Consider the following 24,714-nt stretch of genomic DNA (forward strand, 5'->3'; position numbering starts at 1 on the left):
TATATACACACGCATATGTACACATAATAAACAACAACAAAGTTTTAAGCTGCTGTAAAGGTCCTGCATAAAGCATCTTCAGCAGAAAGGGCAGAGGAAAGATTTGATCCCTACATGAATCAGTCTGTGGAGCCAGCCAGCCCTGCCCAGTGTAAATGGATGCAAGCTCTCCAGCACAAACAATGAAACTCAGTGTTTCAAACTTGCAGCAGATGGGTTTAATTGTGGGGATGTGTGAGGCACTTTGTTTTTGTTCCTGAAGGAACAGAAACGAGTACTGAGGATATATTACAGGAAAGAAACTGTTGTGGAGCAGAAAGATTAGGGGCTTAACTATGTAAGTGACGGAAATCTGCAAGGGCTTAGCCAGCCCAGATCATCAAACAAACCGACCTCCCTCCCCTTATGTGCGGGAAGGAACTGCAGATGTTGGTTTACACTGAAGATAGAAACAAAAAGCTGGAGTAACTCAGCGGGTTTTTTTAGTTCTATTTTAGTTTTAGGTCAGGCAACATCTCTGGAGAAAAAGAATAGGTGATGTTTCAGGTCGAGACCCTTCTTCAGAATCTACTCCCTGACCAGGGCACCCTGCCATTGACTCCATCTACACCTCACGCTGCCTCGGCAAGGCCAGCAGCATCATCAAGGACCAGTCTCACCCTGGGCAATCCCTCTTCTCCCCTCTCCCATCAAGCAAAAGGTACAGAAATGTGAAAACGCACACCTCCAGATTCAGTGCTTTAAGAAAGAACTGCAGATGCTGGAAAAATCGAAGGTAGACAAAAATGCTGGAGAAACTCAGCGGGTGAGGCAGCATCTATGGAGCGAAGGAATAGGAGTCGTTTCGGGTCGAGACGCTTCTTCAGACTCAGGGACAGATTCAGGTACAGTTTCTTCCCGGCTGTTATCAGGCAACTGAACCATCCTACCACAACCAGAGAGCAGTGCTGAACTACTATCTACCTCATTGGTGACCCTCGGACTATCCTTAATTGGACTTTGCTGGCTTTACCTTGCACTAAACATCATTCCCTTATCATGTATCTGTACACTGTGGACGGCTCGATTGTAATCATGTACTGCCTTTCTGCTGACTGGTTAGCACGCAACAAAAGCTTTTCACTGTACCTCGATACACGTGAGAATAAACTAAACTGAAGTGTGTCCCACCTCATTTTATAGCTAGTATCCTTGAATCCAGGCAGCACTCTGGTAGACCTCTCCTAGTTTAAGGGCCTGTCCCACTGTAGGAGGTGATTCAAGAGTTCTCCCGAGTTTCCCCTGATTCGAACTCGGAGAATTACAGTAATAACCGTTCGTAGGTTCACGGGGCTCTCGTGGACATTTTTCACAGTGCTGAAAAAACTTCACGAGTTACCGCATTTCCTGAGTGCATGCCGTTAGCGTTACGAGCCGCTACGAGACATCCCCGAGCTCCGACGTAGCCGCTACGTACATTCTACGTATTTACCACGAGTTTGATTTTTTTTAAACTCGGGAGAGATCTTGAATTACCTCGTACAGTGGGACAGGCCCTTTAGTTCTGCAGGTACTTTAGCCATTAATCGAATGTAGACAAAAATGCTGGAGAAACTCAGCGGGTGAGGCGGCATCTATGGAGCGAAGGAATAGGCGACGTTTTGGGTCGAGACCCTTCTTCAGACTGATGTGGGGGGGATGAGAAAAAGAAAGGAAGAGGCGGAGACAGTGGGCTGTGGGAGAGCTGGGAAGGGGAGGGGAAGGAGGGAGAAAGCAAGGACTACCTGAAATTGGAGAAGTCAATGTTCATACCGCTGGGGTGTAAACTACCCAAGCAAAATATGAGGTGCTGCTCCTCCAATTTACAGTGGGACTCACTCTGGCCATGGAGGAGGCCCAGGACAGAAAGGTCAGATTCGGAATGGGAGGGGGAGTTGAAGTGCTGAGCCACCGGGAGATCAGGTTGGTTATTGCGAACCGAGCGGAGGAGTTGGGCGAAGCAATCGGCAAGCCTGCGCTTGGTCTCACCGATGTAGAGCACCTAGAGCAGCGGATGCAATAGATACGTTAGCCATTAATCCCATCCGTTTCAAGTGTGCTAATAGAACTGTTGTAGGGTGCTTTGTAACACTCTTTATGAAAGTCTACATTAATGAGGGACTGTGTGAGATGCAAATGGTTTAATTTCATGGACAATTCCAAGGTTAATTTTTCATGAATATAAAATCTATGAGTATTGACTTTATTTTTCAAGAAAGAAGAAATGTACTTTCTTCATAACTTGTCTAATAAAGTCTATATGAACTTATAGCACCTCTAATAGAGATTAATCATGGTCTTGCTCAATAAATCATAAGTCTATACGCAGTCTATATCAGTCCTTTTAGATTTAGGTCAATTGTGATAAATTAATTGAAAAACTACTGGTTTAAAACTAATCTTCCATGGTACTAAATTGAAAGTGACTAGAATGTCTTAATTTTATCCAGTTTTTAGTTTAGTGTTAGAGTAGTTTACAGATACAGGGCGTAAACAGGCTCTTCGGCCTACCGAGTCCCCACCGACCAGCGATCCCCACACATGTACATTATCCAACACACACACTAGGGACAGTTTTTACATTAATACTAAGCCAATGAACCAACAAATCTGTGCGCCTTTTGGAGTAAGGGAGGAACCAAAATTCTCAGAGAAAATCCACGCAGGTCACGGGGAGAACGTGCAAACTCCGCGCAGACAGCACCCGTGGTCAGGATGGAACCCGGTCTCTGTAAGGCAGCAACTCTACCGCTGCGCCACCGTGCTGACCTTATACGTTATTGTGGTTCAAATTCAAACTGGTTTCTCAATCTTGACTCAACGTACCCATTCACCAAAGACAAACGCAAAGTGCTGGAGTAACTGAGCGGGTCAGGCAGCACCTATGAGGAAAAAGGAGGGGTGACATTTCGGTGTTTGGGTCTGAAGAAGGTTCCCGACCTGAAATGTCACCTACCTTTTTCTCCAGAGATGCTGCCTGACCCGTTGAGTTACTCAAAACACATTGTGTCTATATTTGGTATAAACCAGCACCCTTGTTTCTACCCATTCACCAGATTGTATCTACTGGCTTCACCTATCCTCCGTAGATACTGGAGTAACAAAATGCTGGAGTAACTGAGGGAGACAGGCAGCATCTGTAGAGAGAAGGAATGGGTGAGGTTTCAAGTCGAGACCTTTCTTCACCTCTCCTCCCATGGACTAGTCATGAAATGCCACTTAAAAAAAGCCACATTGATACATTGGTAGCCACGTAGAGAACTGACCCATTCTATCACCAACTAGAGAGCTACCATCTACCTGTGCGTTTTGTATTGAACATCATACTGTGTTTTGTATTGAATTCTGTCTTTACTTTGTGTACTAGTCATGTCTCTACTATTTATTTCATTCCCCTTACATGTTTTTCCTCTACATGCTCAATTTTTGTAAGGTGTCCTTGAGACTCTTGAAAGGCGCCCATAAATAAAATTTATTATTATTATTATTACCTCATTGGTGACCCTTGGACTATCTTTACATAGAAACATGGAAAATAGGTGCAGGAGTAGGCCATTCGGCCCTTCGAGCCTGCACCGCCATTCAATATGATCATGTCTGATCATCCAACTCAGTATCCTGTACCTGCCTTCTCTCCATACCCCCTGATCCCTTTAGCCACAAGGGCCACATCTAACTCCCTCTTAAATATAGCCAATGAACTGGCCTCAACTACCTTCTGTGGGAGAGAGTTAATGGGACTTTACCTTGCACTAAAGCCCCTGTCCCACTGTACGAGGTAATTCACGAGTTCTCCCGAGTTCTCCCCTGATTCGAGCTCGGAGAATGACCGTAGCGGGTCCGTAGGAGTTCGTGGATGTCCCGTAGCGGCTCGTACGAGTAAAAACTATTTAAAAAATTCATCACGAGTATTTTTTTACTCGTGAACATTTTTCACAGTGTTGAAAAAACGTCACGAGTTTACTCGTACGAGCCGCTACGGGACATCCACAAACTCCTACGGACCCGCTACAGTCATTCTCCGAGCGAATCAGGGGAGAACTCGGGAGAACTCGTGAATTACCTCGTACAGTGGGCAGGCCCTTAAAAGTTATTCCCTTTATCCTGTATCCGTTCACAGTGGACGGCCCGATTGTGATCATATATGGTGTTTACCACTGACTGGGTAGCACGCAACAAAACAGCTTTTCACTGTACCTCGGTACACGTGACATTAAACTACATGAAACTAAACCACATTTCAAAGCCATTTAGACAGGTGCATAGATAGGACAGGTTTAGAGGGATAGACAATAGATGCAGGAGTAGGCCATTCGGCCCTTCAAGCCAGCACCGCCATGATTGGCTGATCATCCCCAATCAGTACCCCGTTCCTGCCTTCTCCCCATATCCCCTGACTCCGCTATCTTTAAGAGCCCTATCTAGCTCTCTCTTGAAAGTATCCAGAGAACTGGCCTCCGCCGCCCTCTGAGGCAGAGGATTCCACAGACTCACAATACTCTGCGTGAAAAAGTGTTTCCTCATCTCCGTTCTAAATGGCTTACCCCTTATTCTTAAACTGTGACCCCTGGTTCTGGACTCCCCCAACATCGGGAACATGATTCCTGCCTCTAGCGTGTCCAAACCCTTAATGATCTTACATGTTTCAATATGATCCCGGATATGAACCAAATGCAGGCAGGTGGGCAAGTTGTGATGAAAGGCCTGTTTCAACGATGTATCAATCTGTGACTATCTCTTGCTCTACTGAACATTAATGGGCCAGATGGAGTTTTGCAACTGTCCAATGGATCTATGGTTATCATTACTTGTGCAAGCTGTTGTTTCACTTGAATTCCTCAGCTGCCTCCGTAGGATTTGGAATCATATCTCTGGATCAGTAGATAGTCACCAAAATGCTGGAGTAACTCAGTGGGTCAGGCAGTATCTCTGGAGAAAAGGATTAGGTGACGTTTCAGGTCGAGACCCTTCTTCAGAGGCCGAGAATCGGGGGAAAGTGGAAACGAGAGATATAGAACAAATGAATTAAAGATATGCGAAAAAGTAACGATGAGACAGGAAACGGGCCATTGTTAGCTGAGGTCTAGCTGAGAGCTTTGGAGCAGCTCTACGGTGGCGCAGCGGTAGAGTTGCTGCCTTACAGCGCCAGAGGCCCAGGTTCAATCCTGACTGCGGGTGCTGTGTGGGTGGAGTTTACATGTTCTCCCCGTGACCTGCGTGGGTTTTCTGGTATTCTTCCACACTCCAAAGACGTACAGGTGTGTAGGTGAATTGGCTCGGTATAAATGTAAACAAAATAGTCCCCAGTGTGTGTAGGATGGTGTTCATAGCCATGATCAGCCATATTGTGTGCAGTTTTGGTCCCCTAATTTGAGGAAAGACATTCTTGCTATTGAGGGAGTGCAGCGTAGGTTTATAAGGTTAATTCCTGGGATGGCGGGACTGTCATGTACTGAGAGAATGAAGCAGCTGGGCTTGTACACTCTGGAGTTTAGATGAATGAGAGGGGATCTCATTGAAACATATAAGATTGTTAAGGGTTTGGACACGCTAGAGGCAGGAAACATGCTCCCGATGTTGGGGGAGTTCAGAACCAGGAGACACAGTTTAAGAATAAGGAGTAAGCAATTTAGAACGGAGACGAGGAAACACTTTTTCACAAAGAAAGTGGTGAGTCTGTGGAATTCTCTGCCTCAGAGGGCAGTGGAGGCAGGTTCTCTGGATACTTTCAAGAGAGAGCTAGATGGGGCTCTTAAAGATAGCGGAGTCAGGGGATATGGGGAGAAGGCAGGGGATATGGGGAGAAGGCAGGAAGGGGGTACTGATTGGGGATGATCAGCCATGATCACATTGAATGGCGGTGCTGTCTCGAAGGGCCGAATGGCCTACTCCTGCACCTATTGTCTATTGTCTGTTGTGTTAGTGTGCGGGGATCGCTGGTCGGCGCGGACTCGGTGTGCTTTGGGCTGGGTGAAAACGAGTTACAGGTAATGAGATCCAACAAGACAGCTTTGAAGCTCGCACAACAACTTGGGTGGGGGAAGGACGGAGAGCGAGGGGGTGCAAGGGTTACTTGAAGTTAGAGAAATCAATATTCATGCCACTTGGTTGTATGCTGCCCAAGAGAAATAAATCTGGATGAGTGATCAGATCAGGGCTCTGGGTTCATGATGTAATCACTATGTCAGCAGACTTCCACTCCCACGCTTTTTGACTTCCTCACTGTTGGTTCACTTCATACTCTCGGTCATAAGTTCTAAAATGGTAGGAGCGGAATTAGGCCATTCGGCCCATCAAGTCTACTTTGCCATTCAATCATGGCTGATCTATCTCTCCCTCCTAACCCCATTCTCCTGTCTTCTCCCCATAACCCCCTGACACCCATACTAATCAAGAATCTGCCAATCACAGACTTAAAAAATATCCATTGATGGCCTCCACAGCTGTCAGGGGCAACAAATTCCATAGATTCACCACCCTTTAACTAAATGTTTAAGAAGGGACTGCAGATGCTGGAAAAAGTGATGGGCTGAAGGGCCTGTTTCCACACTGTCTCTGAAGTCTAAAGTTCACAAGTTCATGTCCACCACCATTCAATCATGGTTGATCTATCTCTCCCTCTCAGCCCCATTCTCCTGCCTTCTCCCCATAACCACTGACACCTGCACTAATCAAGAACCTATCTATCTCTGCCTTAAAAACATACACTGACTTGACCTCCACAGCCGTCTGTGGCAAAGAATTCCACAGATTCACCCCCCTCTGTCAAAAGAAATTCCTCCTCGTCTCCTTTCTAAAGGTACGTCCTTTTATTGTGAGCCTGTACCCTCTGATCCTAGACTAGATTTCTGAATGTTACCAACGAACATTGGTAGAGTGTTCAATGAACTAGTGGGAGAGTCCAGGACCAGAGGCCATAGCCTCAGAATAAAAGGACATACCATTAGAAAGGAGATGAGGAAAAATGTATGTAGTTAAAGGGTAGACAAAAATGCTGGAGAAACTCAGCGGGTGAGGCAGCATCTATGGAGCGAAGGAATAGGTGACGTTTCGGGTCTCTTCCTTCTCTCCATAGATGCTGCTTCACCTGCTGAGTTTCTCCAGCATTTTTGTCTACCTCCAATTTACCAGCATCTGCAGTTCTTTCTAATACATCCCTTCCAGTTCAGTTCAGTTAGAATGAGTTTATTGCCACGTGTACTGAAGTGGAGTGAAAGGCTTTTGTTGTGGAAAGACAATGCATGATTACAATCGAGCCATTTACAGTGTACAGATACATGATAAATGGAATAACGTTTAGTGCAAGGTAAAGCCAGTAAAGTCCGATCAAAGAAGAAATGGTAGGAGTAGAGATTTAAGAGTGTGGGGCGATTGTAATATGTGACTCGTCTGCAAATAGTCGGCAGGGTGGGGTGGCATCTTCACCCCTTGATCTCCCCACTTCAAAGACGTACAGGTTTGTTGGTTAATTGGCTTGGTATAGATGTCAATTGTTCCCAGTGTGTGTCGGATAGTGTTAGTGTGCGGGGATCGCTGGTCGCTGCGCACTCGGTGGGCTGAAGGGACTGTTTCAGCACTATATCTCTAAAACTACATCAATGATTTAGATGAGAACATACAGGGCAAGATTAGCAAGTTTGCTGATGAGACAAAAGTGGGTGGTTTTGCAGATAGTGAAGATGGTTGTGAACGATTACAGCAGGATCTGGATCGATTGGCCAGGTGGGCGGAGGAATGGTTGATGGAATTTAATACAATGAAGTGTGAGGTGTTGCATTTTGGGACGTCGAACAATGGTTGGCCTCTGGGTAGTGTTGTAGAGCAGAGGGATCTAGGAGTACAGGTGCATGGTTCCTTGAAGGTCGAGTCGCAGGTAGATAGGTGGTCGAAAAGGCTTTTGGCACTTTGGCCTTCATTAGTCAGAGTATTGAGTATAGAAGTTGGGAGGTCATGTTGCAGTTGTATAAGATGTTGGTGAGACCGCATTTAGACTATCGTGTTCAGTTCTGGGCACCGTGTTATAGGAATGATGTTGTCAAGCTGGAAAGGGTTCAGAGAAGATTTATGAGAATGTTGGCAGGACTCAAGTATCTGAGCTATGGGGAGAGGTTGAGCAGGCTGGGACTCTATTCCTTGGAGCGCAGGAGGATGAGGGGTAATTTTATAGAGGTGGATAAAATCATGAGAGGAATAGATCGGGTAAATGCACAGAGTCTCTTGTCCAGAGTAGGGGAATCGAGGACCAGAGGACATGGGTTCAAGATTAAGGGGAAAAGATTTAATAGGAATCAGAGGGGTAACTTTTTCACACAAAGGGTGGTGGGTGTATGGAACGAGCTGCCAGAGGATGTAGTTGAGGCTGGTACTATCCCTACATTCAATAGACAATAGACAATAGGTGCAAGAGTAGGCCATTCGGCCCTTCGAGCCAGCACCGCCATTCAATGTGATCATGGCTGATCATCCCCAATCAGTACCCCGTTCCTGCCTTCTCCCCATATTCCCTGACTCCGCTATCTTTAAGAGCCCTATCTAGCTCTCTCTTGAAAGTTCAAGAAACAGTTGGACAGGTACATGGATAGGACAGGTTTGGAGGGATATGGACCAAGCGCAGGCAAGTGGGACTAGTGTAGCTGGGGCATTGTTGGCCGGTGTGGGCGCGTTGGGCTTGAAGGGCCTGTTTCCACACTGTATCACTCTATGACTCACCTAAAATGAAGTTTTTGCTAAAAGAATTCCTAGCGTGTGAGCTACTTAACAGCAGCATTGAAGAATAAGTACCCACATTTGCACTGAAATATGGCATGCAAGGACTGACAAACATTTATGGCCCAATCCCAATGATGCATGTATACAACTGCTAATCAACCCGCGATTATTCCTTTACAACTGCAGTGACTACTCTTCAAAAATATTTCATTAGCTCTAAAGTGCTTTCGAACGACTTGACATCATGTGATGCACTCATTTCCCCGATAGATTTAATTTCTGACACATTAATAGCACTCCTTAACAACATACATTTAAAATGAGAGTGTCGAAATTGTAGCCTTTTATTAAGAAAATTCTTCCATAAAATGTTTCGGGGCAAGTCATTCATTTGTCACTGACTATATTAGTACAAAAGTGTCTGACGACAACTGGAAGGAACTGTTTGCCTGAGAATTAGTTTCATTACAACTTATGACTACTTAATTTAGTTTAGTTTAGTTTAGTTTATTCCCCTGACTCTCAGTCTTAAGAACCCCCACACAGAGGATTGTGAATCTGTGGAATTCTCTGCCTCAGAAGGCAGTGGAGGCCCATTCTCTGGATACTTTCAAGAGAGAGTTGGTTAGGGCTATTAAAGATAGCGGAGTCAGGGGATATGGGGAGAAGGCAGGAACGGGGTACTGATTGTGGATGATCACAGTGAATGCCGGTGCTAGCTCGAAGGGCCGAATGGCCTACTCCTGCACCTGTTGTCTATTGTCTAAGTGTCGTGAACCCTAAACGTCACCTATTCTGACCCACTGAGTTACTCCAGCTTATTGTGTCCATGTTTAGTTTAGTTTAGTTTCGTTTAGTTTAGAGATACAATGTGAGTACATGCCCTTCGGCCCTCCGAGTGATCTATCGTTCCCTCTCATTCTCCTGCCTTCTCCCCATAACCCCTGACACCCGTCCTAATCAAGAACCTGTCAATCTCTGCCTTACAAAAATCGACTGACTTGGCCTCCACAGCCGTCTGTGGCAACGAATTCCACAGATTCACAAACCTCTGACTAAAGAAATTCCTCCTCATCTCCTTTCTAAAAGTGTGTCCTCTGGTCCTAGACTCTCCCACCAGTGGAAACATCCACTCCATCAAGGCTTTACACTATTCCCCTCTCACCTTAAACCTATGGCATCTGTTGCTTGATTCCTCCACTCTGGGCAAAAGTCATTCACCCTATCTAGTTCCCTCATGGTCTTATGTGAGATCACCCCTCATCCACCTGCGCTCCAAGAAGTCCTAGCCTGCCCAAACTCTTCCTATAGCTCAGGCCCTCGAGCCCTGGCAACAGCAATGATTTCTGTGTCGGAAGAATTGGAAGATGCTGTCAAAAACTAATACTCATCAACTATTCCAAACTTGAGCGATGCTGATGAGAATGCAGGCGAAAGAAAGCACTGGGAATCTTGCTTTGAAGAGTGAAGTCATCCAAGTTGACTCGTCAGTGAACAGACAGGACATGTAGCTTTAAAACATAGGTAGGCACAAAATGCCGGAGTAACTCTGCGGGACAGGCAGCACATCTGGAGTGAAGGAATGGGTGATAATAGACAATAGGTGCAGGAATAGGCCATTCGGCCCTTCGAGCCAGCACCGCCATTCAATGAGATCATGGCTGATCATCCACAATCAGTACCCCGTTCCTGCCTTCTCCCCATATCCCCTGACCGCTATTTTTAAGAGCCCTATCTAGCTCTCTCATGAAAGTATCCAGAGAACCTGCCCCCACCGCCCTCTGAGGCAGAGAATTCCACAGACTCACTACTCTCTGTGAGAAAAAGTGTTTCCTCGTCTCCTTAACCCTTATTCGTAAACTGTGGCCCCTGGTTCTGGATTCCCCCAACATTGGGAACATGTTTCCTGCCTCTAGTGTGCCCAAGCCCTTAAAAATCTTATATGTTTCGGGTCGAGACCCTTCTTCAGTCTGATTTAAACCAGCATCTGCAGTTCTTTCCTATAAGTTTAAAACATTCCTGTTACATTCCTGATACAGCATGGAAACTTGCCATTCAGCCCACCGGATCCACGCCGACCATCGATCACCTCTTCTCACTAGTTTAGACTTCGGACAATAGGTGGAGCAAAGGGGAAGGTACAGAGTGCAGAATATAGTTCTCAGCATTGTAGCGCATCAGTTCCACAGACAAAGTCCAATGTCCACAATGGGGTCGAGGTGAATCGGACGGTACCCTAGCTTATGGAAGGAACAGTGACTCAGCGGTAGAGTTGCTGCCTTACGGTGCCAGACACCCGGGTTCGATCCTGACTACGGGTGCTGTCTATGTGGAGTCAGAGAGTCACAGAGTTATACAGCGTGGAAACAGGTCCAACTTGCCCACGCCAATCAACATGCCCCATCTGCACTAGTCCCACCTGCCTGTGTCTGGCCCATATCCCTCTACACCAAGGGTTTCTAACCTGTGGTAAATTTATCCCCCAAGGGGGTACATTTTGTCGACGCAGGGGGTAAATTTGTAGATTGTGGATTTGTACATATTTTTTCTCATTGAATGACTGTTTGGTTCTGGTATACCAGTATCTGTTCATCATTAGTTGTTCATCAATAAGTGAAATGACATTGTTATGTCCTATTAAAGTTACCAGGGGTAAACGGGACGAAAAAGGTTGGGAACCCCTGGTCTAAACTTGTCCTAGCCATGTACCTGTCCAAATGTTTCTTAGACGTTGCGATATAACATCTCTAAAAAAAGACACAAAATGCTGGAGTAACTCAGCGGGTCAGGCAGCATCTGTGGAGAACATGGATAGGTGACGTTTCACAGAGTGCTGGAGTAACTCAGCGGGTCAGGCAGCATCTGTGGAGAACATGGATAGGTGACGTTTCACAGAGTGCTGGAGTAACTCAGCGGGTCAGGCAGCATCTGTGGAGAACATGGATAGGTGACGTTTCACAGAGTGCTGGAGTAACTCAGCGGGTCAGGCAGCATCTGTGGAGAACATGGATAGGTGACGTTTCACAGAGTGCTGGAGTAACTCAGCGGGTCAGGCACCATCTGTGGAGAACATGGATAGGTGACCATTGAGGTCAACTTACTTTCTGAATAGCTTCAGGTGGCTGGAATGCGTTCCATGTTGAGGTGAGGCCGAGAAGAAACGCTCCACCAAGAACAAAGGAGGACCCTTGGTGTGCGGGGACTGCCGTAAAGGGGGGGGGGGGGGGGGGAGGAGAGCCAAGGCGGACGTGGGATACTTTGTAATTGGTGCCCTTTATGTGGTGACTCTTTGCATACCTTGTGAAGAATATCACAGGTAACCAGAAAGCATCATTCAATCATTCGGAGGAGATGGGAACTGTGTTTCTTTTACCCTGTGTTACAAATGCTTGCAGGCCTTAACACAACGTACTTGATTTAAGTGTGGTCTTATACCTTATACACATATATATATATATAGATATATATATATATATTGTCGCCTGATTGCTGTTTCAGATGTTGTCGGTAAAATGCTTTCCCGAGGTCCACCTTTTTAACTTGCTTTATATCTCGTTTCTGCACATAGAAAATTAGCAAAGCAGGCAGTTCTTGAAAATGGGCATGACAACCTAATAGAGATGGATGTTTTTACCCCACCGTGTCACGATGGGAGTTACGGTGACGGGTACGTCATTCTGAGAAGCAAAGACAAAAAGTGATGCGAGCTGCAAACATCAAGTCACCCGGCGCAGGAAAGGGGGAGACAATTTTCGTCCTAATTGACGACACTCGTGACATGTCTGGAACCCTGTCTCGGATTCTGTCTTCTGCACAGACGATTGAAATCTCTATTCATAGCCGCATTCTCTCGCACAAGGCCACGAAACAAAATCACTTCTCTGTCAGCCTAGCAACAACTCATTTCGCATTCAGACAAGAGTTACTCCAGCACTTTGTGCCCATTTTTTATAAAATCTTCCTTTGAGACTGGTTCCACTAGCGTACATACAGGAAATATTGGTTCGATCCTCCGGCATTGCAGGTGACAGGGAAGCCACATTTAAAACGTCTCTAAAGGTCTGCGGAGAAACAAGAAATACCAACCATTGATGGACACAAAATGGTGGAGTCACTCAGCAGGACAGGCAGCATCACTGGAGAGAAGGAATTGGGTGACCCATCTTCAGATTCATCCCGAAACGTCGCCCATTCCTTCTCTCCAGTGATACTGCCCATCAATAGACAATAGGTGCAGGAGAAGGCCATTCGGCCCTTCCATGTGATCATGGCTGATCATCCCCAATCAGTAACCCGTTCCTGCCTTCTCCGCATATCCCCTGACTCCGCTATTTTTAAGAGTCCTATCTAGCTCTCTCTTAAAAGTATCCAGAGACCCGGCCTCCACCGCCCCATGAGGCAGAGAATTCCACAGACTCACCACTCTCTGTGTGAAAAAGTGTTTCTTCATCTCTGTTCTATTCTTAAACTGTGGCCCCTGATTATGGACTCCCCCGACATCGGGAACATGTTTCCTGCCTCTAGTGTGTCCAAACCCTTAATAACATTACATGTTTCAATGAGATACCCTCTCATCCTTCTAAACTCCAGAGCGTACAAGCCCAGCTGCTCCATTCTCTCAGCATATGACAGTCCCGCCATCCCGGGAATTAACCTGGTGAACCTACGCTGCACTCCCTCAATAGCAAGAATGTCCTTCCTCAAATTAGGGGACCAAAACTGCACACAATACTCCAGGTGTGGTCTCACTAGGGCTCTGTACAACTGCAGAAGGACCTCTTTGCTCCTACACTCAACTCTTGTTTTGAAGGCCAACATGCCATTAGCTTTCTTCACTGCCTGCTGTACCTGTTCATTACTTTCATTGACTGATGAACAAGGACCCCCCCAGATCCCGTTGTACTTCCCCTTTTCCCAACTAGACACCATTTAGATAATAATCTGCCTTCCTGTTTTGGCTACCAAAGTGGATAACCTCACATTTATCCACATTAAACTGCATCTGCCATGCATCTGCCCACTCACCCAACCTGTCCAAGTCACCCTGCATTCTCATAGCTGAGTTACTCCGGCATTTTGTGTCTACCTATGTTTTAAACCTACATGTCCTGTCTGTTCACTGACGAGTCAACTTGGATGACTTCACTCTTCAAAGCAAGATTCCCTATGCTTTCTTCCCTCTGCATTCTCATCAGCATCGCTCGAGTTTGGAATAGTTGATGAGTTTTAGCAACGGAATGCAAATACACAGTGGACAGCATCTGCCAATCTGCAGTTCCTTCCTACACATCGCATTCAGACGAGTCCTCGTTCAAGATTGTTAAGGGCTTGGGCACGCTGGAGGCAGGAAACATGTTCCCGATGTTGGGGGAGTCCAGAACCAGGGGCCACAGTTTAAGAATAAGGAGTAAGCCATTTAGAACAGAGACAAGGAAACACTTTTTCTCACAGAGAGTGGTGAGTCTGCGGAATTCTCTGCGGTGGAGGCAGGCTCTCTGGATGCTTTCAAGAGAGAGCTAGATAGGGCTCTTAAAAATAGCGGATTCAGGGGATATGGGGAGAAGGCAGGAACGGGGTACTGATTGGGGATGATCAGTCATGATCACATTGAAATGCGGTGCTGGCTCGAAGGGCCGAATGGCCTACTCCTGCACCTATTGTCTATTGTCTATTGCAACTCCAATGGCAATCTGTGTGGACAATTCAAACCTTTTCAATCTGATCGCTAACATCAGAAATCAGAGCAGTAAATTCCCATTGAGACCCTCACCCACTTCCCCGTTCCCAGTTTCACATTGAGCGTCATGTTCATCCTTGGAGTTATTGGCTGCTAACTGGGTCACCGCGGAACGCTTCAATCAGGATAAGTCCAAGCTTATTTAAGTTACCCCCGGGCCTGACATGGTTTCTAAAAAAGCAAACATTTCTAACAATGCCGTCATTCACAGAGGATATTTTTACTGTGGGAGGCACGGTGGCGCAGCGGTAGAGTTGACGCATCACAGCGCCTGAGACCCGTGTTCCATCCTGACCACGGGTGCTGTCTGTACGGAGTTTGCACGTTCTCCCCGTGACCTGCGTGGGTTTTGCCCGAGGTTTTAGTGTAGTTTAGTTTAGAGATACAGCACGGAAACAGGCCCTTCGGTCCACTGAATCCGCGCCGATCACTGATCCCCGCACCCTAACACCCTAACATCCGCTCGCTCCTACAGAAACATAGAAAATAGGTGCAGGAGTAGGCCATTCGGCCCTTCGAGCCTGCACCGCCATTCAATATGATCATGGCTGATCATCCCTCAGTATCCTGTACCTGCCTTCTCTCCATACCCCCTGATCCCTTTAGCCACAAGGGCCACATCTAACTCCCTCTTAAATATAGCCAATGAACTGGCCTTAAGTAATTTTTGGACGATTTGGACGAAAGGATTGAAGGCTTTGTGGCCAAGTTTGCGGATGATACGAAAATAGGTGGAGGGGCAGGTAGTGTAGAGGAAGCAGGGACTCTGCAGAAGGGCTTGGACAGGTTGGGAGAGTGGGCAGAGAAGTGGCAGATGGAATATAGTGTAGCAAAGTGTGGAGTCATGCATTTTGACAGTAGGAATAAAGGCGTAGACTATTTTCTAAATGGGGAGAGAATCCAGAAATCGGAGGTGCAAAGGGACTTGGGAGTGTTGGTGCAGGATTCCCAAAAAGTTAATTTGCAAGTTGAATCGGTAGTAAAGAAAGCAAACTCAATGCCTGCATTTATTTCAAGAGGGCTTGTATACAAAAACAGGGGTAGAAACATAGAAACATAGAAAATAGGTGCAGGAGTAGGCCATTCGGCCCTTCGAGCCTGCACCGCCATTCAATATGATCATGGCTGATCATCCAACTCAGTATCCCATCCCTGCCCTCTCCATACCCCCTGATCCCTTTAGCCACAAGGGCCACATCTAACTCCCTCTTAAATATAGTCAATGAACTGGCCTCAACTACCTTCTGTGGCAGAGAATTCCACAGATTCACCACTCTCTGTGTGAAAAATGATTTTCTCATCTCGGTCCTAAAAGACTTCCCTCTTATCCTTAACCTGTGACCCCTAGTTCTGGACTTCCCCAACATCGGGAATAAACTTCCTGCATCTAGCCTGTCCAACCCCTTAAGAATTTTGTAAGTTTCTATAAGATCCGCCCTCAATCTTCTGAATTCTAGCGAGTACAAACCGAGTCTATCCAGTCTTTCTTCATATGAAAGTCCTGACATCCCAGGAATCAGTCTGGTGAACCTTCTCTGTACTCCCTCTATGGCAAGAATGTCTTTCCTCAGATTAGGAGACCAAAACTGTACGCAATACTCCAGGTGTGGTCTCACCAAGACCCTGTAATGCTGATGCTCTACAATGCGCTGGTCAGGCCACATTTGGAATATTGTGAGCAGTTTTGGGCACCATATCTGAGGAAGGATGTGCTGGCTCTGGAGAGGCTCCAGAGGAGGTTTACAAGAATAGATCCCAGGAATGAGTGGGTTAACATGTGATGAGCGTTTGTCGGCACTGGGCCTGTACTCGTTGGAGTTTAGAAGTATGAGGGGGGACCTCATTGAAAAAGTGAATTGATTGAAAGATACAGCATGGAAATAGGCCCTTCGGCCCACCGAGTCCATGCTGCCCATTGATGACCCGTTCGCACTTACTTCCATGTTTGTATCCACTCCCTACACACTAAGGGCAATTTTACTGAGGGTAATATTCACCTGCAAACGCGCACATCGTCGGGATGTGGGAGGAAACCGGAGCACTCGAAGGAAACCCACGTGGTCACAGGGAGAACGTGCAAACTCCCCACAGACAGCGCCCGAGGTCAGGATCGAACCTGGGTTCGCTGGCGCTTAAGGCTTTTACTCTAGACTTTAGAGATACAGAATGGAGACAGGCTCTTCTGCCCATCGAGTCCGCGCCGACCAGTGATCACCCCGTAAACTATCACAATCCGTACATTAGGGATGACTTACAATGTTACTGTTATATGTTATACGTAGTTTCTGACAGGAGAGCATAGAATATAAAACATAGAACAGTACATCACAGGAACAGGCCCTTCGGCCAGCAATGTCTGTGCTGAGCATGATGTCAAGACCAACTCATATCTGCCTCCATATCCATATCCCTCCATTCCCTGCATATCCACGTGCCTATCCAAACGTCTCCAAAACACCACTATCGTATCTGCCTGCACCACCACCCCTGGTAGCGCGTTCCAGGCACCCACCTCCCTCTGTGTGAAAAAAACTTGCCCCCGCACATCTCCTTTAACCTTTACCCCTCTCACCTTAAAGCGGCACCCTCTCACCTTTGACATTCCAACTTGCAACACCTCAAAAAAAAAAACAGACACACACATCAAGAAAAATCCTATTATCCAAATGCTGGCAGATATGTGATTTTGGGAGTGATTTCTTCATAGGTTCTGCCCCAAATATTAATATCATAGAGGCAAAGCAATTTGTGGATGGTTAATACTTGGAAATTGAAGAAAAAGTTAATTGGAAGATGAGAGTTATAACTTATAACTTACGCACCTGTAGAAATGAATATATTTGGCTCAATTCCAACCTGGTTTTACCCTGAAGCAGAGTTGAACTTAACCCTGCCCATAACATGTGTGTCAGCTTGCATCATTTTCTGCTGTTATTTCCCTATCCTGAATGTAACATTTATTTGCATTAATGTCTCAAAGTTTGAAAAACAAAAAACCGCAGTTGAGAAATGCTTAACTTTGCTAATTTTTGCTTTTGCTTTATTGGCCGGTGGCTATTCATTTCTCGCAGCCCTGGTATTGTTAATTTGCACTCTGGACTCCAGTATTGCTTCCCAAGATGGCGCCCTGCCCAGGCGACAGTTTGCGTGCTGGCCACAGAAGCAGATCCACAAGCTCATATTACAATCGCTCGCCACTCTTAAACCTCAACTCCTACAGCAACATTTCCTACTTTGACTATGATCTTCTTAAACTTAAACCTTGATCGGACTTTGCTGGCTTTACCTTGCACTAAACATTATTCCCTTATCATGTATCTATACACTGTGGTAGGTTAATTGTAATCGTGTGTTGTCTTTCTGCTGACTGGTTAGCACGCAACAAAAGCTTGACCTCGTTACACGTGACAATAAACTAAACTGAGCTAAACTATTGTGTGGTGTACTGACTGCATGAAGATGCCACCTGCTTTCTCCTGCTTGATGCTGCCTTGCAGTCCCTCGTGTATAACTGCCTTGTTGTCGTATGCTTTAACACATTGTGCTTGCTCTTAACATGATATTGAAAAAATCTGTTGGGATTCAACTTGGGTTTCAACAGAGGTGCAGCGTGGAAACGGGCCCTTCGGCCTACCGAGTCCCTGAGCCTGGAGGTGTGCGTTTGTTTTCACACTTCTGTACCTCTTGCCTGATGGGAGAGGGGAGAAGAGGGAGTGGCCAGGGTGCGACTGGTCCTTGATTATGCTGCTGGCCTTGCCGAGGCAGCATGAGGTGTAAACGTGAGGAATAGGCCCTTCAGCCCACAATGTCAATGTCTAACGCAATGCCAAGACCATCACACAAACCAACCTCCCTTCCATTGACTCCATCTACACCTCACGCTGCCTCGGCAAGGCCAGCAGCATCATCAAGGACCAGTCGCACCCTGGCCACTCCCTCTTCTCCCCTCTCCCATCAGGCAAGAGGTACAGAAGTGTGAAAACGCACACCTCCAGATTCAGGGACAGTTTCTTCCCAGCTGTTATCAGGCAACTGAACCATCCTACCACAACTAGAGAGCAATGCTGAACTACTATCTACCTCATTGGTGACCCTCGGACTATCCTTGATCGGACTTTACTGGCTTTACCTTGCACTATACATTATTCCTTTATCCTGTATCCATACGGTGGACAGCTCGATTGTAATCATGTATTGTCTTTTTGCTGACTGGTTAGCATGCAACAAATGCTTTTCACTGTACCTCGGTACACGTGACAATAAACTAAACTAAACAGAACTGAACTTGTCCAGCAAGCCTTCTGCCTAAACAGCACAATCATTCTAAAGCACTATCAATACGATGTCCTTGCAAACTCAGTGATATGGGTAACAACTCCTGACTTCCCAGACACTGAAATAGTCTTCATGTCATCGTTTTTGGGTAATGACAAGATGTCTTGAATAGAGGTGAGTCAGGGACATTTAGTTTAGTTTAGTTCAGAGTTACAGCACGGAAACAGGCCCTTCGGCCCACTGAGTCCGCGCCGACCAGCGATCCCCGCACACTAAAGGGCCTGTCCCACTTTGGCGACCGAGTTCTGGCGAGTTTGCCCTCGACTCATACTCGCAGCATGGTCGACACGAGGTCCTAGGAGGTCTTCGTAACTCTCGTTCATGCTCGAGAGTAGTCCCCGTGTACTCGAGGCCTCAGCTTGGTCGCGACGTTTTTTTCAATATGTTAAAAAATGCCCGCGAGTAAATAAAGGTCGCCGCGGAAAAAAATCGATACTTTTTTACACGTAGGTTTAGTCGTAGTATAGTCGTAGTAGGTTGGCATGTTAGTCGTAGGTAATCGAGAGTAGTCGAATGTAGTCATAGATAGTCTTCATCATAGTCAGTGTGGCACTGTGAACTGCGAAGAGGAGGTTGCAGGGTGACCTGACAGGTTGAGTGAGTGGGCAGATGCGTGGCAGATGAAATATAATATAGATAAATGTGAGGTTATCCACTGGTGGCAAAAACAAGGGGGCAGATTATTATCTTAATGGGGTTAGGTTAGGTAATGGGGAGGTACTGCAAGACCTGGGTGTCCTTGTACACCGGTCACTGAAAGTTGGCGTGCAGGTACAGCAGGCAGTGAATAAAAGCTAATGGAATGTTGGCCTTCATAACTAGAGGATTTCAGTATAGGAGTAAAGAGGTTCTTCTGCAGTTGTATAGGGCTCTGATGAGACAACATCTGGAGTATTGTGTACAGTTTTGGTCTCCTAATTTGAGGAAGGACATCCTTGTGATTGAGGCAGTGCAGCGTAGGCTCACGAGATTGATCGCTGGGATGACGGGACTGTCATATGAGGAAAGATTGAAAAGACTAGGCTTGTATTCACTGGAGTTTAGAAGGATGAGGGGTGAATCTTATAGAAACATATAAAGTTATTAAAGGACTGGTCAAGCTAGATGCAGGAAAAATGTTCCCAATGTTGGGCGAGTCCAGAACCAGGGGCCACAGTCTTAGAATAAAGGGGAGGCCATTTAAGACTGAGGTGAGAAAAAACTTTTTCACCCAGAGAGTTATGAATTTGTGGAATTCCCTGCCACAGTGGGCAGTGGAGGGCAAATCACTGGATGGATTTAAGAGAGAGTTAGACAGAGCTCTAGGGGCTAGTGGAGTCAAGGGATATGGGGAGAAGGCAGGAATGGGTTATTGATAGGGGACGATCAGCCATGATCATAATGAATGGCGGTGCTGGCTCGAAGGGCCGAATGGCCTCCTCTTGCACCTATTTTCTATGTTTCTATGTAGTCGGAGGGAGGTCGAAGGAGATCGAAGGAGGTCGTCTACACTCTCCACTATTCGGTGTCCAATTTTCCCGAAGTTAGTCGTAGCTAGTCGTAGCTAATCGTAGCTAGTCGAGGCTGGTCTTTAACATAGTAGAAGGAGGTCTTCAACATGTCATTTTTTAAAACTCTTCTAAACTCGCCAATTAGGTCGCCCAAATGTGACAGCCCCTTAACGCTTTTCTACACACACACTATGGGGAGTTTTTTTTACAATTTTACCAAAACAATTAAGCTACAAACCTGCGTGTCTTTGGGGTGTGGGAGGAAACCGGAGCACGGGGAGAATGTACAAACTCCGTCCCGACATCGCCCGTAGTCGGGATTGAACCCGGGTCGTTGTGGCTGTGAGGCAGCAACTCTACCGCTGCGCCACCAGGCCGCGCAATCTGCAGCTCTCCCCGATGTTTCTACTTCTCTGCGTCAAACAAATACTGATTTCTGAAGCATCAGCTCCACTTAAGGCCCAGAAAATGTACTTCCCTAAATGAAAGTAAGCATGCAGGTACAGCAGGCAGTGAAGAAAGCCAATTGTTAAGGGTTTGGACACGCTAGAGGCAGGAAACATGTTGGCCTTCATAACAAGAGGAATCAAATATAGGAGCAAGAGGTCCTTCTGCAGTTGTACAGAGCCCTAGTGAGACCACACCTGGAGTATTGTGTGCAGTTTTGGTCCCCTAATTTGAGGAAGGACATTCTTGCTATTGAGGGAGTGCAGCGTAGGTTTACAAGGTTAATTCCCGGGATGGCGGGACTGTCATATGCTGAGAGAATGGAGCGGCTGGGCTTGTATACTCTGGAGTTTAGAAGGATGAGAGGTACTCTCATTGAAACATATAAGATTGTTAAGGGTTTGGACACGCTAGAAGCAGGAAACATGTTCCCGATGTTGGGGGAGTCCAGAACCAGGGGCCACAGTTTAAGAATAAGGAGTAAGCCATATAGTACGGAAGCGAGGAAAGACCTTTTCTCACGATCTCACAGAGTGGTGAGTCTGTGGAATTCTCTGCCTCGGAGGGCGGTGGAGGCAGGTTCTCTGGATACTTTCAAGAGAGAGATAGGGCTCTTAAAGATAGCGGAGTCAGGGGATATGGGGAGAAGGCAGGAACGGGGTACTGATTGGGGATGATCAGCCATGATCACATTGAATGGCGGTGCTGGCTCGAAAGGCTGAATGGCCTACTCCTGCACCTATTGTGTATTGTCTATTGTCTATTGAGACATACACACAAAATGCTGGAGTAACTCAGCGGGCCAGGCAGCATCTCTGGAGAGAAGGAATGGGTGGCCTTTAGGGACGAGACCCTTCCCTTCGGACTGAGAGTCAGGGGAGAGGGTAACGAGAGGTATGGAAGGTTAAGGTGTGAAAACGAGAGATCAAAAGGGTCAAGGAATATGTAGAATAGACGCTTCTTCGAGATCCTTTCCAGAGTGACTCCAGCATATCTGCGATGTAAACCAGCACCTGCATGTTCCTACCTGCACACGTCCCAAGGGTAGACCAGTCAGCCCATTAAAATAAAAATAAAACACTATTAAAATAAAACTCAGCTGTTCAACATGCCAGCCCCTAGTCTGCACAAAGCCTCGCTGTAGTACCCCTAATGCAGTGGTCTGCTCGCCTTCATGTGTCGGGGCATCTTTGTACCATTTCAATAGACAATAGGTGCAGGAGTAGGCCATTCGGCCCTTCGAGCCTGCACCGCCATTCAATATGATCATGGCTGATCATCCAACTCAGTATCCTGTACCAGTGCCTTCTCTCCATACCCCCTGATCCCTTTAGCCACAAGGGCCACATCTAACTCCCTCTTAAATATAGCCAATGAACTGGCCTCAACTACATTCTGTGGCAGAGAATTCCACAGATTCACCACTCTCTGTGTGAATTTTTTTTTTCTCATCTCAGTCCTAAAAGATTTCCCATTTATCCTTAAACTTAATGTGATCATGGCTGATCGTCCCCAATCAGTACCCCGTTCCTGCCTTCTCCCCATATCCAATGACTCCGCTATCTTTAAGAGCCCTATCTAGCTCTCTCTTGAAAGTATCCAGAAAACTGGCCTCCACCGCCCTCTGAGGCAGAGAATTCCACACTCACAAATCTCTGTGTGAAAAAGTGTTTCCTCATCTCCGTTCTAAATGGCTTACCCCTTATTCTTAAACTGTGGCCCCTAGTTCCAGAGGTTTTCACGCCTCTAGTTTCCCTCTCCCCTGACTCTCAGTCTGAAGAAGGGTCTCGACCCGAAACATCATATTTAATTTAGTTTAGTTTAGAGATACAGTATGGAAACAGGCCCTTCGGCCCACCGAGTCCACGCCGACCATCGATCCCCGCACACTAACGCCATCCTACACACACGAGGGACAATTTCACATTGATACATTTACACCAAGCCAATTAACCTACAAACCCGTACGCCTTTGGAGTGTGGGAGGAAACCGAAGATCTCGGAGAAAACCCACGCATGTCACGGGGAGAACGTACAAAATCCGTACAGACAGCGCCCGTAGTCAGGATGACACCCGGGTCTCTGGCGCTGTGAGGCAGCAACTCGACAGCTGAGACTCGCTGCCTGTCCCGCTGAGTCACTGCAGCATTTAGTCCACCTTCGGTGTCAACCAACCTTTGCAGTTCCTTCCCACACATTGAGTGTAAGACTCAGGAAGTTGTGGTGCAGCTTTGTAGGTGTTTTGTTGAGCCGCATGTGGAGTATTGCGTGCGGTTCTGATCACCTCCATTACAGGAAGCATGTGGGGGCTTTGGAGACGGTGCAGAGGAGGTTAACCAGAATGATACCTGGATTAGGAGGCATTAACTACAGGGAGAGATTGAACAGACTCGGATTGTTTTCTTTGGAACGTCAGAGGTTGTGGGGAGACCTGATAGAGTGTATAAAGTTATGAGAGGCGTAGATAGGGTAGACAGTCAAAACCTTTCTCCCAGGGTGGATTAATCAAATACTAGTGGGCGTAGATTTAAGGTATCAGGGCCAAGGTTCAAGGGAGAGGTGTGGGTCAAGTTATTTTGGCACAATGGGTGGTGGATGCCTGCAATGACCTGGTTGAGGCAGGTACAAAAGAGACGTTTGGACAGGGTTATGCAGAGAATGGGGAGATGTTGATTCTGTGCGGGCAGATAGGAATGTGAGATACACACAGAGTGCTGGAGTAACTCAGCGGGTCAGGCAGCATCTGTGGAGAACATGGATAGGTGACGTTTCACAGAGTGCTGGAGTAACTCAGCGGGTCAGGCAGCATCTGTGGAGAACATGGATAGGTGACGTTTCACAGAGTGCTGGAGTAACTCAGCGGGTCAGGGAGCATCTGTGGAGAACATGGATAGGTGACGTTTCGGGTTGGGATAAAGGGTGTCGGATAAGGGGAAATGTGGAGTGAAATGTAAAGCTAGAGTGGGGTACGGGGGTGATGGGGCAGGGGGGAAAGGGGGATAAAAGTGAAAGAGGATGGTATGGCTGTGCTCCTGAAGCCTGCCAATTAACTTGGTAAATTGCTAACCTCATTGAGATCGGTTCATCTCTTTTGTTAAAACCTATTCAATGTTGCAGTCAAGTCTGTCAAAGTAAAGTAATGTTTAGTTAATCAGTTTAGTTTATTAATCAGTGTACCGAGGTACAGTGAAAAGCTTTTGTTGCGTGCTAACCAGTCAGCGGAAAGACAATACATGATTACAATCGAGCCGTCCACAGTGTACAGGTACATGATAAGGGAATAACGTTTAGTGCAAGGTAAAGCCAGCAAAGTCCAATCAAAGATAGTCCGAGGGTCACCAATGAGGTAGATAGTAGTTCAGGACTGCTCTCTGGTTGCGGTAGGATGGTTCAGTTGCCTGATAACAGCTGGGAAGAAACTGTCCCTGAATCTGGAGGTGTGCGTTTTCACACTTCTGTACCTCTTGCCTGATGGGAGAGGGGAGAAGAGGGAGTGGTCAGGGTGCGACTGGTCCTTGATGATGCTGCTGGCCTTGCCGAGGCAGCGTGAGGTGTAGATGGAGTCAATGGAAGGGAGGTTGGTTTGATCACTATCGATCATTATCAGTCTCTTGCCCAGAGTAGGGGAGTCGAGATCCAGACGACATGGGTTTAAGGTGAGGGGGGGGGAAACATCTCATAGGAACCTGAGGGGTAACTTTTTCACAGAAAGGTTGGTGGGTGTATGGAACGAGCTGCCGGAGGAGGTAGTTGAGGCTGGGTCTATCGCAACATTTAAGAAGCATTTGTACAGGTACATGGACAGGGCCGGTTTAGAGGGATATGGGCTCAATGCAGGCTAGTGGGACTAGTGTAGATGGGACATTGTTGGTCAGTGCGGGCAAGGTGAGCCAAATGGTCTATGACAGTGACTCTATGCTAAGTGTTAGTAGCTGCAGAATGACAGAAGGAACACAGGGAGAGGTTGTGTCGGCTGGG

The 24,714-nt window shown here is 46.7% G+C and overlaps 1 protein-coding gene across 1 annotated transcript in view; it reads left to right on the forward strand.

Annotated features, from left to right (window-relative positions):
* Nucleotides 1–24,714, forward strand: part of tenm3 (teneurin transmembrane protein 3) — a 702,745-nt gene that overhangs the window by 485,410 nt on the left and 192,621 nt on the right. Inside the window, 1 exon segment of the mRNA XM_033018762.1 lies at nucleotides 12,296–12,394. Coding sequence (XP_032874653.1) covers nucleotides 12,296–12,394 — 99 coding nt within the window.

This window comes from Amblyraja radiata, chromosome 3 (genome assembly GCF_010909765.2).
Source record: "Amblyraja radiata isolate CabotCenter1 chromosome 3, sAmbRad1.1.pri, whole genome shotgun sequence".
NCBI classification, from domain to species: domain Eukaryota; kingdom Metazoa; phylum Chordata; class Chondrichthyes; order Rajiformes; family Rajidae; genus Amblyraja; species Amblyraja radiata.